We start from the raw sequence: 16,905 nt of genomic DNA on the forward strand, positions 1-16,905 counted from the left end.
ATTCTGACGTCACTTCACGAGGCAACAGGCTAAACTTTTCAGCAGTCGCTCCCACGCCGCTAAAAATGGGCGCAATTGTTTTTAACTGTACTATTACCTGTGACAACATTTAGTAGACAGATAACATCGTTATAGATATATATGTTTAAACAAAATAAAACTAAGAGATAGTAGATCTACGAATGGTTTCCAAAACATCATTTGCAAAAAGTGTTGTAATGTCCAAAGCACAACGTTATCACAACGTTAATTTGCAACGTTGTTGTTACGTTGTGGAATAACGTTGTCATAGAGATACGCAATTACGTTCTGGAAATTTTAGTATTAAGAGATGAAAATTTAAATGCCGAATATATAGAAAGGTAATGCATTACTGCCTTGGTATTCTGACAAATTCATGTTGATTTTGATAAAGCAGTTCTATTCCTTTATGACTATCGAGGAGGAAACTCTATAACGTTTCACCGACGTTTCAGAAACGTAGCTACAAAACGTTGTGTGATGTCCAATGCACAACGTTTTCACAACGTGAATGTGCAACGTTGTTATAACGTTGTGAAATAACGTTGCACGTTGACGTTATAACAACGTTGTGACAACGTAATATCACGACGTTACCAATCCACAACCTTTCCACAACGTTGTGACAACGTCGTGTGTTAGCAGGGCAGTGTATTTGAATGAGTTCAGTCACACTTGTTGATTGACCGAAACCCTATAAACCGCAAATTTAATAGTAAACATATTTTTTTCTTTATGCTTGTAAATAGTTACGTCCTATTAGAGAAACGGGTGGGGTTTTTTTTAATTGTAAACCAATAGTTAGTGTAACCACTTTTTGTTTGTTTACGTTAAAGAATTAATGTAGAATCTACTTGCAAACTGACTGTCTGTTATGGGTTCAGTTGTTTGTTTGTTGTTTGCACTCAGCAATATTCCAGCTATGTGATGGCGGTCTGTAAATAATCAGTAAACAACCAGACAATCAGCAACCCATGCTTGTCGTAAAAGGCGACTTCGCTTGTCGTAAGAGGTGACTATGCTTGTCGTAACAGGCGACTAACGGGATCGGGTGGTCAGGCTCGGTGACTTGGTTGATGCATGTCATCGTATCCCAGTTGCGTAGATCGATGCTCATGATGTCAGTCTGCTGATTGTCTAATCCATACTCGATTATTTACAGACCGCCGTCATATAGCTGGAATATTGCTGAGTGCGGCTTTAAACAACAAACAAACAAACAACGCAACTTTTTTTTTGTTTAGGTTGAAGAATGATTCTAGACTCTACTTGCAAACAGTGGCTGTCTGTTATGACATGAAAATCGTTTAGAAAATACCCTTTAATGTGGGTTATCCTTTGTGTTGTTTAAAGGCTAAAGTCCATATCATTTTATACAAGAACACGATTCCCAGCTCAGCTGGAAGCACCCAAGACTAATACCTTGAAACGCCTTAGAGTTTATCCATAGAAGAGACGGAGTAAGGCTAGAACATTGAAAGCTCCCTGCAGCGATTGCTGTCATTAACGTGAATCACACTTCCGCAAAGGTTATGTTTGAAGTTGATACGATGCATCAAACTATCAAAGCAGAACTGGGACAATCTGGCGATGAAAGAACCTCAGTCATGGATTTGTGGAAAGACAAATGAACGGCATTTCAGGCTACATGCAGGCTGTTGCTGTGGGGAACTGTTATTCACGGAAGCACCAATTTCGATCAAGGTCGTTGAGCTGAGTCGTTGAGTGGACCGTGCGTGCTGATGCGATTGTGAAGCCAGTGGGTCAGAGAAGCCGATCAGGTTTGGATCAACATGACATTCGATAGTAGAAGGTACGTGTGTAGTCATACCCGTCATACCTTCACTTACAGCACCGTGTCTTACTTTCAATATGCCGAAATAACTGAATAATTACATCTAAATCTAGACTGGACATGGGCTCTATACCTCGGAGCTTCACGGCCTCTCAGACCAACACTTGTAAAGTTGTATTTTTTTAATTTCCCAAAGCCGTTGTCGATTTATGTAGTGACTGTATTGAACAAATATTAGGTTTAATGAAAAATGCTGAATTTAAATTCCTAAGTGTATATTAACGTTTTTCCATGCCTCTCATGCTACTATTGTAATCATTTAGTCCTAAAGTGATGGTCCACTCAATAATTCAAATGTCAGGCATATGATATCATGTCACAGAAAATAAATTTATTAACGTCTCTGTGTCTAACGTACTTTATGGTGAATAATGTAAATAATCTGAATCTACAAAAAAAATCTAATAATTAATTATACTGTTTTATTTTAGATATGTAACATATGTGTAAAGTACACTTTAATTTTTTTCAAGATCAAACACAGTTTTGTGATTGTTTATTGATGTTTTCAATGGGAGGGGATTGGAGAAGATGTGTAGAAACGCTGTGTTAAGATCTGCGACAGTTACCTGCTTGGACTACGTCAGTAAATGCCGTCATCCTGATAGAAAACGTTCTGGTGAGGGGCTTAATACGACATGATATAAGGTCTGAGAAGATGTAGACGGATGTCTGTGAAACCTCTGCCCTTGCCTGTGCCAATGTTCTGAATGACATGATTCAGGAATATGTTTGCTTTATTTCCCTGACCATATTTGTGAAATCTCATCACCATGATCACTGCTTAGAAATGTGACGTTTCAGGGTTCAGTTCCTGAATTGTAACGATGGTGACGTAGTTTGGAGTTCGGATGATGATGATGATGATGATGAAGCACATGCAAATGACCTCGGAGACCTGGTATCGGATGGCGTCGGAAGCAAGTCAGTGTTGAGAAGTTTATCCGAGTCGAAGACTACTGACTGGAGCACTGTAAGTCAGACAGTCGTATTATTCTTACCTTGCGGGGAGTGTCCCTGCTTGATGGGCGAGCTGCCTAATATAATTGAATGTTTACAATATGTGACATGGTGGATTGTATGTCATCGTGCATTAGTCATTGTTTTGCTGTTAGCCGCTCGTTTGTCTGGTCAAGACTCAATTATATACAGATCGCTGTGATATACATTCAAACTCCATTGTCTTAGACTTGGTTGTGTTGCCTGCCTGGGTTGTGTTGAATTCACAATCCAGTCTCTTACTATACATGCTATATCTACCACTATTTTAACCCGGATGTCGCGAACTGGATGTGTCAAAGTCCTGCTTGTCTCAAACTCCTGCTTGTCTCAAACTCAATTGTCCCAATATTCGTTAAAACTTACCCTGATATGTCGGATTACATTTTGTTTAAAACACAACTTAGAATTGTATTAAGCATGTGCATTAAAGAACCATCGTTTGGACCAGTGAAGATCCAGGTCAGAGTACGTCTTCAGCAACCCACGCTTGTCGTAAGGGGCGACTAATGGTATTGGGTGGTCAGGCTTGGTGACTTGGTTGATGCATGTCATTGTGTCCCAATTGCGTGGATCGATGCTCATGGTGTCAATCACTGGATTGTCGGGTCCAGACTCGATTATTTACAGACCGTCATCATTTAGCTGGAATATTGCCGAGTGCAGCGTTAAACAACAAACAAACAAACAAACACATAACCCACTTGGACTCTGAACACTGCAGAGTGTATTAGTCAAGTCAAGCAGTATGTTGTGTTCTAGGACACTGACCCTTATATTTGAGTGCACCCATCAAGACCAGGGCCTATTGTAAGCCTATGTTAAAGTATGGGAGTTATGATCATCTCAGCGCTACGGCTATTGTAAGCCTATGTTAAAGTATGGGAGTTATGATCATCTCAGCGCTACGGCTATTGTAAGCCTATGTTAAAGTATGGGAGTTACGATCATCTTAGCGCTACGGCTATTGTAAGCCTATATTAAAGTATGGGAGTTACAATCATCTCAGCGCTACGGCTATTGTAAGCCTATGTTAAAGTATGGGAGTTACGATCATCTTAGCGCTATGACTATTGTAAGCCTATACTAAAGTATGGGAGTTACGATCATCTTAGCTACGACTATTGTAAGCCTATATTAAAGTATGGGAGTTACGATCATCTTAGCGCTAAGATCGCTTTGTGCAAGTAGGCCCTGGGTTAGAATTGGTCTTCAGCATACCATGCTTGTTGTAAGAGGCGCCTATACTTTTCATAAGAGGCTGACTTGGTTGATGCATGTCAACATTTCCCCATTGCATAGAATGAGGCCCGTGAAGATCCGGGGAAGAATAGGTCTTCAGCAACACATGCTTGACGTAAAAGGCGACTATGCTTGTCGTAAAAGGCGACTAACAGGATCGGGTGGTCAGGCTCGGTGACTTGGTTGATGCATGTTATCGGTTCCAATTGCGTGGATCGATGCTCATGATGTCAATCATTGGATTGTCTGGTCCAGGCTCAATTTTTCACAGACTGACGTCATAGAGTGCGAATATTGCCTAGTGTGGCAAACCAACTAAGACAGGCACTTAATGGCAGACCTTGGTTTCTAAAAATGATAATAATTGGATAAATAGTGTTATAGTGATTTACTTACAGTGTCCCTTTGCTTTAGTCATTTTGGATGGCATATTTTCCAGACCATAGCAGCAGGTTCCACGGACGAGGTTTGGCTGCAGCAGCTGGATAAGTGCGAGTGTGTCGGGTTTGTCGCAAGTCCAGATGACGACAGGTAAACCATGCATTTTACATATAATGGTTTTCAGATATAACCGATAAAGACTTCTCTCTTTCACCAAAATCAGTGATTCTTTCAAGGCTAGGTTATGAGGTGATGTTCACTGTCCATTTGTTTATTAAAAGCCCACTTGGTCATTGGTTTATGTTGAACATTAAAACTGGTCGATTATTTTAGGGTCGGTGGACAGATTGGTCTCGGGACTATATACATTTTTGCTGCCACACACACACACACATATTTTATGTAACATCTTTACGTGCCTTAATATGCAAATAAGTAAGAAAAGCCTCCCAACATGTAAGCCGACCCCCCTGTACCAATGTGTATGAGACTTCATATTCGATCCTAATTTATATACTGTATATCGCCGTCTGTAAAGCAACCCCACTTATAAGGCGACCCACCTGTACAAGACTTCAGATTAGATCCTAATTTATATACGGGGGCACGGGTAGCCCAGTCATCTAAGGCCCCGCGATTTGCTGTGCAGAGTTGCGTCCCTTGGGCACGCAAGAAACCTATGATTGTGGGTTCGAATCCCGGTTCGCCCCGATTATGTTTCTAGGTTTGTCAGCACAATACCCGTGCTCGTGGGTTTCACCGAAGTGGTAAACGTCTAAGACCTGCATCACTTCGAGCTTTCCTCCCACATTAAGCTGACACGCCGCGATATAACTGGAATACTGTTTAAAGCGACGTTAAACAAAACTCACTCACTCACTAATTTATATACTGCATATCGCCGTCTATAAAGCAACCCCACTTACAAGGTGACGCCCCTGTAAAAGCCTTCAAAATCAGTGCTATCTTGTTTTCCCCGTCTATAAAGCCAATCAGAATGAAGCCGTCACCAGTGCATACACAATCCCTACATTTGCAATAAAAACATGTTTGTCTTCCACAGAAAAAAAATACGTCGCATCCCTTCAGCGAATTCAGGGAAATGAACAGATCATAACAATTAAACTTGGTCAATTCCTATTTGAAATTTTAGACAAAACATCACTTGACATAATGATATACAGAATAAATTGTATTTCTTTCCTGGTAGGCATTGTTTACATGAAGAGGTTAAGATTACCATGTGTATTGTCTCTTAAACTAAGCCAGAAGCAACAATCAGCTGTGCACACGTTTCTCGTAATTTACCAGTGGTTTGGGTAAAAATTACCCAATAATATTACTTTAAGGAATTTCAATTTATATACCCCGTCTATAAAGTGAATCGGAATGAAGCACATCACCAGCCCATACATAATCCCTACATTTGCAATAAAAACGTGTTTGTCTGCTGCAGGAAGAAAATACATGGTATAACTTAGCTCTACATCGGTAAGACAGTGTGTAAATGTCTCATTAACTGACTGCTTCAGCCTGTGCTACTGTGGTCTAGAAAAGAGGGATCATGCTGTGAGTCTAGATGAGAAAGACAGCAAACCTCAGTGGAACAGGAACACCAACATCAGGCGGTCGAAAACAGATGCTGTCGGCAGGATACAGTTCCAAGATGATGCTCTCGAGTCCTGGGTGAGATGGCATTTGAAGTTTCACGCAAAAAAGGCAGTTTCTCATTCATTTCATCATGATTTAAGTTAGAAATGAATTAATGCATCACCCCGAGGCATTTTCTCGCGTTAGGTGAGGTGAGGTGAAATGGGGTTTAACGTCGCGTCCAAGATTATTGCACTTATATAGTGACGTGCATGTACGTGTGTGTGTTTGTGTGGCTGCTTGTACTAGTCCGGACTGATGCCAATTTAAAGTGCTAGCTCACTGAGATACCATGCCGCAGTTTTAACATGAATACCCCACTCAGACACAGTATACTGACTCCGAGCCGACCAGTCCTTGTTTTAGCCCCTTTATGCTGAGCGCCAGACAGGGTAACAACAAGTACCATCTTTTAACGTCTTTTGGTATGACGCGGTCGGGGATCGAACCCCGGACCTTCCGCTCTCTGGGCGGACGCTCTACCACTAGACCACGGAGGCGGTCTTTTCTCGCGTTAGGTTTTATACCTTAGGAGTTGGAGGCGAGTGGTGTAAAATCTTACGTGGGACCATAAAATCCCATGTACTCCGAGTGATCCTGCAACAACAAATTTATCTTACCGACATGTTTTAATATGACATTGCGAAAGAATTAACACAAATTCAACATTGATAGAAAACAGCTGTTCGTTTGAGCTGAGCTTAGCTTGTGTTATGTCACATTACTTCCATTGACTCAAAAAAAGCGTGCTGTTTTTTTGCTTTGAAGCGGTATATAAGGGATTTATTCTGTCTCTTAGAAATCCATGTGCAGTCTGGTAAAAGATGGAACTTGTTGTTACCCTGCCTGGCACTTGGCATTAAGGGGCTAAAACAAGGACTGGTCGGATCGGAGTCGGTATACTGTGTTTGAGTGGGGTATTCATGTTAAACTGTGTCATGGTATCTCAGTGGGCTAGCACTATAAAATCAACATTACTCCAGATGAGTACAAGCAGCCACATACCCACATGTGCATACCCGTCGCTATATAAGTGCAATAATCTTGACAGTGACGTTAAACCCCATTTCACCTCACCATATTAAATTGAGTGCAAAGTTAAAATATCTCGAAAAATAAAGCGAAAAAATGGTTATATTATGGGAATGAAAGAAATTGTTGTGGTTTGGCAGATATATACCGGTACATTCAATTTGTTTTTTTGATATCATGGGCATATTATTGACCCGTGAAGATTCCGGGATAGAATAGGTCTTCAGCAACCCATGCTTGCCGTAAAAGGCGACTATGCTTGTCGTAAAAGGCGACTAACGGGATCGGGTGGTCAGGCTCACTGACTTGGTTGATGCATGTCATCGATCTCAATTGTGTGGATCGATGCTCATGATATTATTCACTGGATTGTCTGGTCCAGACACGATTATTTACAGACCGCGGTCATATAGCTGGAATATTGCTGAGTGCGGCGTTAAACAACAAACCAACCAACCAACCAACCAATCATGGGCATATTGACCTCAAGTTTTAAGGTGAGCTACAGACTATGCTAATTTCTTTTTAAAGTTTTTCCGCCTGGACTTTGAAACGAAAGAGGAGAAGCTACATTACCTCCTTGACAACATCCTGCATCTCTCCCACTACAACCTCTACATCCACTTCCTCGACTTCCAACAAGGTCACGATGACCTGACAGACAGCCAGGAGACACAGCTGCAGGAGAGACTCGAGAGTGGACTCAAAACTCTCGCACTGAGGACCAGTAAGGGTCAAATAGTTTATGTTCTGGTGGTGGGATTGGGGTTAGGTTGGGGTTGAGGTGGGACTGGGATTAGGGTTGAGGTGGGGGTGGGGTTGGGTTTGGGTTGGGGACAGGGGATGGGTTGAGGTTAGGGTAGGGGTGAGGTTACGATGGACTTAGGGTTGGGTTGGGTTGGATAGTTGTTTTAGATGAAATATATTTTGGTCACTGTCTCAAGACGTTTCATATTTTGGAAAAACAGTGACCACTATTTTTTGGTTATAAAGTAACTTTAAGGATGCCCGACCTTGCAGAACAAGTCCAACAATGACTGTCAAGAAATGAGACATGATGTGAGGCCTTGGGTACAGTGATCAGTTCTAAAAGAAATCCTTGAATGTGTAGGTGGTCAAATAATCAAATGAAAAAATGTAAAAAAATGTAAAAGTCCAGTTTACACCCTTGGAATTTCCAGGCTCAATCATAGCACCACCAGTGGCTATTACAAGCTACGTCCTTTCTATGTCCCTCCTCCTGACCAATCACTTGCATTTACTTCATACAAAATGGTGGCGCCGAGTCAAAACGATCTGATCAATAACAATGATCTTTATTGTAATGAAACATGTCTTACCTTGCAAAGTGCATCAAATCACTCGAGCACCTTTATTAAAAACATGAAAAGATTTGGAAAAAATCTGTCGACGCCCAGTTGCCATGCCAAGTTGCCCAGTGCACGCGCTCGGCAAATCCTGCAGTCGACCCAAATCTGCACTGAAGTTTACGAACCGGATGTTGATTTCGTTACGTGATTTTGATTGGACTATGCATAGACTCGTTAGTCCAGCCAAAATGTAACTCCATAATTCAAGCTGAGTTCGGCAAGGGTGGAAACTAGACTTTTATGATCAGTAACTCTCTTGCCTCGGGAAGATGAGAAGAACCAAGAAGATTTTCTGCATCTGAACATTTTGTAAAACTTGATTGATCTTCATGTTGGGTTTCAGAGTTGTTTATCAGTTCAACGGGCCTGAAGACGGGCGTGTCACGCCACGTCCACAATGTCCTGAAGAAACTGTGCAGCAACCCGGTGTTCCATGCAGAGGTGTTCCGTCTAGCGTGTGCACCTTGGGGACATCTGGCTGATTCAGAGAGGTCAAAGTTCATTGGACCAGCATCGGCAAGGCCATAATTCTTACATGACTTATTTTGTTTTCTCAAAGTGTAAAATATTTTATTGAAATTGGATGAAATGAATTATCTCAAAATATTTAACTTGTAAGGTGAGATGGTTATGTGAATGCTGCACTTCCAAGGCATAGTGACAGGTAGGGTATATACTCCCCAGGGAGCTGAGATTGTAGATTTGCTACACATTGATCATATGACCCAGGTACTGGTGCCATGATTTGTGAACATTCCGTCATCTATTTGTGGTATGGAGCGTTGCACTTTATGAGAAAGACATTGTCATTATGAGACCTTACTATAAGAGTGATGTTGGGGATAAGTTGAATATTTATTTCTTTAACTTAGGAGCAGGTTCAAGTGATAAAACCAGGTCCCAGGGATGATGATAACGTGATTGGTGAAGAGTTATCTCCCTTGTTCAGTCATTATCTGTTGTTTGACGATGGAGTCGTCAGTCAAACAGGAACTTCATCCAGCATCAAACATGCAAGCTCTTTCAGGAGGAGGATAAAATACACTCTAGATCACCTGAGTAAGTCTTATTTAAAAAGTAGTATCAGAGATGATGTCACCAATTTATACCTAATAAGAGACGCATAAAACCTACATCTACCTGAAGTGATTTTTCTTACATTTCTCAATGTGTTCTCAATGCTGTGAAAGAATTTAAACAAAGTCAAAATTGACAGAAAACAGCTGTTCGATTGAGCTGAGGTTAACTTGTACTATGTCACGTGACTTTCATTGACTCGGAAAAAGCGTGCAACTTTTTGTTTCGAAGCTGGGTATAAGGGATTTATTCTCCCGCTGAGAAATCCATGTGCAACCTGTTTTCTTCATGGCGGGGTATAAGGGATTTATTCTTCCTCTCAGAAATTTATTTACCTTGCAGGCGGGATATGTTGTATTTTACCAAAATCACATAAACCAATCATATCTTAAGATCATGAAGGTATGATAAATACATTTATTAGATACAATGGACAGATACACATGATATGAGTCATACTCCAAACTATGTTTGTAACAAAATCTTCAGTTTCTAAAGTAATGTGATAAATTCATATTTCCTAAGCATGTTGCTATTTTTTTAATATGGCTTTTTGGTTGGTTGGTTGGTTGGTTGGTTGGTTTGTTGTTTAACACTGCACTCAGGAATATTCCTGCAATATGACGGCGGTCTGTAAATGATCAAGTCTGGACCAGACAATCCAGTGATTAATATCATGAGCATCGGTCCACGCAATTGGGACCGATGACATGCATCAACCAAGTCAGCGAGCCTGACCACCCGATCCCGTTAGTCGCCTTTTACGACAAGCATTGGGCTTTTTGGAAATTATCCAACATCTTTAGGGATTATTTATGCAATGGTTCATGAATATTGTATGAAAAATGAACTTGTTTTGCATATGAAAGTAACATAAAAAAAACTGAAATTTATTTGAACCCCAAACACGAAAACATAACAGTGAAACAAAGCAACGGTGATTGCACTGATGACTGATTGATCAGATTTTTTTTAAAGTTCAAATTTTTGAAAACCAGTAGAATAGGAAATGCTGGCAGTAAAAGAAAACTTTGCAATATTGTTATGAAAGGAGACCTTTTTTGCGTGTGAGCTACAGACCCTATGTTCTGCTGCAGGTGAAGATGCAGTGAGCGTGTATGTCCTGATCAATGGAGGATCAGAAACACTGACCCATGTGTACAAGGCCATCAGGAAAGGACACCCCGTCATTATCATACAGGTTAGGTTTTATGTATTGGAGAAAACACGCTCACGAGGTTTTGGTAGACAGAGCATGCCCTGGGGAGTGGGAAAAAACAAGGGGGCGAAGCCCCCGCAGTTTTTCCTGACCCCCAGGGCATGCTCTGTCTACCCAAACCGAGGGAAAGTTTTTTTCCATGCTTATAAACCGAAAAAAAGAAACTTAAAACAACATTTATCAACATTTTTATGTTTCGAACATACTTTCCATGAACCCTAGGAAACGCGCATAAAATATCTGTTGCTGGTGTACGGATCTTGAAAAGGACATTCTAAAAACCAGTGAGGCTTATCAACACCTCTGTAGCCTTGTGGTACACTCACTGGGCTACAGATATGAAGGTTGTGAGTTCGATCCTCGGGAATATAAAGAAAACATTTGTCATTTGATTTTACATTTCATTACATGTTACAATCTGAACAGAAGTTATATTAATAAAATACCAAGGACATTATATAAAATCCCTGGGATATTATATAAAATCCCAGGGACATTACAACGTCCCTGTTTATGAGATTTAACCCGACTGGAAAGTAAAACCTCACAATAAGTTTTAATGCCTATAGAAAGAAGTCTCATACTTAATAGCGATCCCAATGAATTGGTTTATAAGTGTAGGATAAAGCAAGTCTGAGGTTTTGGTTGAAAATGTAAAACCACGAGACCACCAAGCTCAAGATTTTACATTTTCAACCAAAACCGAGGAGCAGCATGGACTAGCTGGAGTCATGACATGTAAAATTGAACAACTTCCTAACTCCTGCCCCGGTAGCTCAGTGGGAAAACAGTGGGTTACAAAATTTAACACCATATGTGAGGTTGCAGGTTGATTCACGATATGGAATTTTCATGTTAAAAAATGTGACTTTTAACCAATCATCAAACACAATTGTTAACTGTTAATTGTAAAACCTAGGTATTACAATTGAAATGTATTCATCAGGTCCCGGGCATTCCACCAGAACACCCCAGGCAATGTTGATGTTACCTGCCTCGGACGTTTACCAAGATTCTGAAGAACCTTCTGTTACTGTAGTGTGACATCGACAGAGGTTTATAGTGTACGATAAAGCACATCCCCTGGGGTTTTCAGATCCCATAAAACCCAGAGTGGAAGTGTTTTATCTAACTTAGGAAAAAAAGGAAGTTAAAAAACATTTAATACCCGGTAACATTTTTATGTTTCAAGCATATTCTCCATGAACCTTAGGAAACGGGCGTAAAATATCTCTTGCTGGCGTACGGTACTTGAAAAAGACATTCTTAAAAGCACTGTGATTTATCAGCGCCTCTGTAGCCTGATGATACACTCACTGGGCTACAGATACGAAGGTCGCTGGATCCTCAGGAATATAAGGAAAACATTTGCCAGTATTGGTGCCATGACACAGTTGTTGTATGGGTGCCATGACACAGATGTTGTATTGGTGCCATGACACAGTTGTAGTATTGGTGCCATGACAGCTGTTGTTGTATTGGTGCCATGAGACATTTGCCAGTATTGGTGCCATGACAGTTGTTGTATTGGTGCCATGACACAGTTGTTGTATTGGTGCCATGACACAGTTGTTGTATGGGTGCCATGACACAGTGGTTGTATTGGTGCCATGACAAAGTTGTTGTATTGGTGCCATGACACAGTTGTTGTATTGGTGCCATGTCACGGTTGTTGTATTGGTGTGATGACACAGCTGTTGTATTAGTGCCATGACAGTTGTTGTATTGGTGCCATGACACAGTTGTTGTATGGGTGCCATGACACAGTTGTTGTATTGCTGCCATGACACAGTGGTTGTATTGGTGCCATGACACAGTTGTTGTATTGGTGCCATGACACAGTTGTTGTATTGGTGCCATGACACGGTTGTTGTATTGGTGTGATGACACAGCTGTTGTATTAGTGCCATGACAGTTGTTGTATTGGTGCCATGACACAGTTGTTGTATGGGTGCCATGACACAGTTGTTGTATGGTGCCATGACACAGTGGTTGTATTGGTGCCATGACACAGTTGTTGTATTGGTGCCATGACACAGTTGTTGTATGGGTGCCATGACACAGTTGTTGTATGGGTGCCATGACACAGTTGTTGTATTGGTGCCATGTCACGGTTGTTGTATTGGTGTGATGACACAGCTGTTGTAGTAGTGCCATGACAGTTGTTGTATAGGTGCCATGACACAGTTGTTGTATTGGTGCCATGACACAGTTTTTGTATGGGTGCCATGACACAGTGGTTGTATTGGTGCCATGACACAGTTGTTGTATTGGTGCCATGACACAGTTGTTGTATTGGTGCCATGACACAGTTGTTGTATGGGTGCCATGACACAGTTGTTGTATTGGTGCCATGTCACGGTTGTTGTATTGGTGCCATGACACAGTTGTTGTATGGGTGCCATGACACAGTTGTTGTATTGGTGCCATGACACATTTGCCAGTATTGGTGCATTGACAGTTGTTGTATAGGTGCCATGACAAAGTTGTTGTATGGGTGCCATGACACAGTTGTTGTATTGGTGCCATGACACAGTTGTTGTATTGGTGCCATGACACAGTTGTTGTATTGGTGTGATGACACAGCTGTTGTATTAGTGCCATGACAGTTGTTGTATTGGTGCCATGACACAGTTGTTGTATGGGTGCCATGACACAGTGGTTGTATTGGTGCCATGACACAGTGGTTGTATTGGTGCCATGACACAGTTGTTGTATGGGTGCCATGACACAGTTGTTGTATGGGTGCCATGACACAGTTGTTGTATGGGTGCCATGACACAGTTGTTGTATTGGTGTGATGACACAGCTGCTGTATGGGTGCCATGACACAGCTGTTGTATTGGTGCCATGACAGTTGTTGTATAGGTGCCATGACACAGTTGTTGTATAGGTGCCATGACACAGTTGTTGTATTGGTGTGATGACACAGCTGCTGTATGGGTGCCATGACACAGTTGTTGTATTGGTGCCATGACAGTTGTTGTATAGGTGCCATGACACAGTTGTTGTATTGGTGCCATGACAGTTGTTGTATTGGTGCCATGACACAGTTGTTGTATTGATGCCATGACATTTGTTGCAGTCTTGACTCCTTGACATTTTAGTAGTATTGATCATGTTGATGTCACGACACACCTGTAACCTCTTTAAGTGCCATTTAGAATTTGGCATGATGAACAAGAACAAGTGCCGTCACTAGTTTGATAACGGTGTTTGTCTCTACACTAAATCGTCACATTCATTGTAATAAAGAAGTTGTAGATCCATAGAACTATCTCCCTCTTGTTTGATACAGATGAAATATTGACTCCATGACTTTTTTTGTGGGATTGATGTCAAGACCTTGTGCTTTGAACCATGAGGTAGACTCACTTGCCCAGTAATTTCCTTCTATTCACCAGCATCAGAATGTGCACAGCATAGTTCCATGTTGTGTCCACCATGTCCACCATTTTGTATTTATATTTTATCTGTTTTCTAGAGAACTGGTGGCTATGCAGACAAACTTGCCAGGAACTATTTTTTAGCTCAATTATCTGTCCAGAAGTTTCTGGATGAGACCGGCAAGATAGCTGTAAGGTATGAATACACAATCTGTCAGGCAGGGATCCTACTTACACTGAAACATCATGAGCGGATACAGAGGGGGGTTGCGGGGGTGCGCACCCCCCTTTTTATTTTGAAAAAAATCTTTATTTCTGTATAAATTACCACCAAAGACAATAAATAGATCTTAATTGTGCACCCCTCCTTTTCAAAAAAGCTGTATCCGCCCATGAACATCTTCTAGCCCAAATAGTGATGACACATTAGGACACCCCACGAGAGCCTCGAAGTAAGATTTGACATTATTGAAACTACACTCTGCCTAAACAGTGGAAAACCAGGGAGGACCAATTTCAACTTTCACAATTTCAAAGGGTCATGAAACATTAGATGCTTTTGTATTTTGTTGTTTGTATTGAGGGGGGGGGGGGGGGTGGTCTTGATAACAAATGTACAAGCAAGGACATGGTGGGAAAGTGAGTGAGTGAGTATGGTTTTACGCTGCTTTTTACAATATTCCAGCAATATCACAGCGGGGGACACCAGAAATAGGCTTCACACATTGTACACATGTCGGGAATCGAACCCTGGTCTTCGGCGTGACGAGTGAACGCTTTAACCACAAGGCTACCTGACCACCCCTGAACAACAGGAGAAAAGGAGATCTTAAAAAAATCTTAAAAGCATTAGAGGAGGGTCATTATTTTCAGTATGTTAATGCATAAAAAACTCTTTTCCCCCACCTTCATGGCCTTGTGGTGTGGCCTAGGTATGTTTTACTAGTGTCCCCCTGCCATGTGGGGGCCATGCCTCCCTACAGTATACACTCAACTATTCCCAGGTCCAAGTTGAAGCCAGCCAAACAGTTGGAGGATATTGAGGAGGAAGATGAGGAGAAAGTTCGCCATATTCTGGAACACAACAATCTGACTGTGTTCGATCCTCTCCATCAGACACAGGGCCTCGACATGGTCATCTGCCAGGCACTGTTGAAAGGTGGGTTGCCGAGCCGTTGTTGCACATTGTAGGGCGGGTGTTGCACATTGCAGAGCAGGTGTTGCACATTGCAGAGCGGGTGTTGCACATTGCAGAGCAGTTGCTGCACATGTTGCACATAGCAGAGTAGTTGTTGCCCATGGCAGAGCAGTTGTTGCACATTGCAGAGCAGGTTGTGCACATTGCAGAGCAGGTGTTGCACATTACAGAGCAGGTGTTGCACATCGCAGAGCAGGTTGTGCACATTGCAGAGCAGATGTTGCACATTGCAGAGCAGTTCTTGCACATTGCAGAGCGGGTGTTGCACATTGCAGAGCAGTTCTTGCAGAGCGGGTGTTGCACATTGCAGAGCAGGTGTTGCACATTGCAGATCAGGTGTTGCACATTGCAGAGCGGGTGTTGCACATTGCAGAGCAGTTCTTGCAGATCAGGTGTTGCACATTGCAGAGCACTTGTTGCACATTGCAGAGCAGGTGTTGCACATTGCAGATCGGGTGTTGCACATTGCAGAGCAGGTTGTTGTATATGGCAGAGCAGGTGTTGCACATTGCAGATCAGGTGTTGCACATTGCAGAGCAGGTTGTTGTATATGGCAGAGCAGGTGTTGCACATTGCAGATCAGGTGTTGCACATGGCAGAGCAGGTGTTGCACATGGCAGAGCAGTTGTTGCACATTGCAGAGCAGGTGTTGCACATTGCAGATCAGGTGTTGCACATGGCAGAGCAGGTGTTGCACATGGCAGAGCAGTTGTTGCACATGGCAGAGCAGTTGTTGCACATGGCAGAGCAGTTGTTGCACATTGCAGAGCAGGTGTTGCATATGGTACTTTTCAGACTTCTGTGTTATATTGTGGCATTACTGAAGAAACACAAACCAATCACTCATTAATTCATGCTGCAATATTTGGTTTTAACACTCATGTGTTCATGGGCAAAAATATTGAGTGCAGTGATCATTTAAGTTGACAATGTTTCATACTCTATTTTCTTGTGTATACCTTCAATAACTTTGACTGTCAACTCTCTGCCATTCAGATGTACAGTTTACTGTTAAATTCTTCTCCTTATTTCAGGCAAACAAGAGACTCAGTTGAACAAGTTACTGGAATCATTTCAGAACAAATCGTCCACCAAGACTGCGGCCACCACTCAGATAAGCTCAGTGTCCAGCCAGCAGGAGTGTTTTCTGGGTGAGTCCCATGATGCACTTGCTGTTGTTCAGTCAGATGACAGAGTTTGGATGACCTTGTGGTTTGCTGTGCAGAGTTGCCACCCATTGTATTACCGTATTCGACGTAATAAGCACCCAGGGCGCTCTCAAAATTAGAAATAGGGGGGTCTTATTAGAATGTAACTTCGGTAAAAAAAAAAACAGATTTGAAAGATCGTAAATTTCGTGGTTTAACGCTGACAGTCTGAAATGATACGAAAGAAAAGTCTGTGCGTATTATACACGACAGATGTATTTTTCCAGAATTTAATTGCCCATAATACGGTATTTTAGCTTATTCAAA

General features: G+C 41.8%; 1 protein-coding gene across 2 annotated transcripts in view; it reads left to right on the forward strand.

Moving 5' to 3' along the window:
* The first annotated feature begins 1,516 nt into the window (after window positions 1-1,516).
* Window positions 1,517-16,905, forward strand: part of LOC124132431 (transient receptor potential cation channel subfamily M member 4-like) — a 51,798-nt gene continuing 36,409 nt past the window's right edge. Inside the window, exons 1-11 of one of the 2 annotated variants that reach the window (XM_048403247.1) lie at window positions 1,517-1,834; window positions 2,681-2,849; window positions 4,557-4,648; window positions 6,031-6,184; window positions 7,712-7,907; window positions 8,894-9,066; window positions 9,423-9,609; window positions 10,725-10,828; window positions 14,331-14,428; window positions 15,237-15,391; window positions 16,465-16,581. In XM_048403247.1, the coding sequence (XP_048259204.1) occupies window positions 1,815-1,834; window positions 2,681-2,849; window positions 4,557-4,648; window positions 6,031-6,184; window positions 7,712-7,907; window positions 8,894-9,066; window positions 9,423-9,609; window positions 10,725-10,828; window positions 14,331-14,428; window positions 15,237-15,391; window positions 16,465-16,581 (1,465 nt within the window). In that variant the 5' untranslated portion in view covers window positions 1,517-1,814. The remainder of the gene's footprint in view (window positions 1,835-2,680; window positions 2,850-4,556; window positions 4,649-6,030; window positions 6,185-7,711; window positions 7,908-8,893; window positions 9,067-9,422; window positions 9,610-10,724; window positions 10,829-14,330; window positions 14,429-15,236; window positions 15,392-16,464; window positions 16,582-16,905) is intronic. The other variant, XM_048403246.1, reaches the window with a different exon arrangement.

This window comes from Haliotis rufescens, unplaced genomic scaffold, assembly GCF_023055435.1.
Source record: "Haliotis rufescens isolate VD_foot unplaced genomic scaffold, xgHalRufe1.0.p SCAF_3, whole genome shotgun sequence".
Lineage (NCBI taxonomy): Eukaryota > Metazoa > Mollusca > Gastropoda > Lepetellida > Haliotidae > Haliotis > Haliotis rufescens.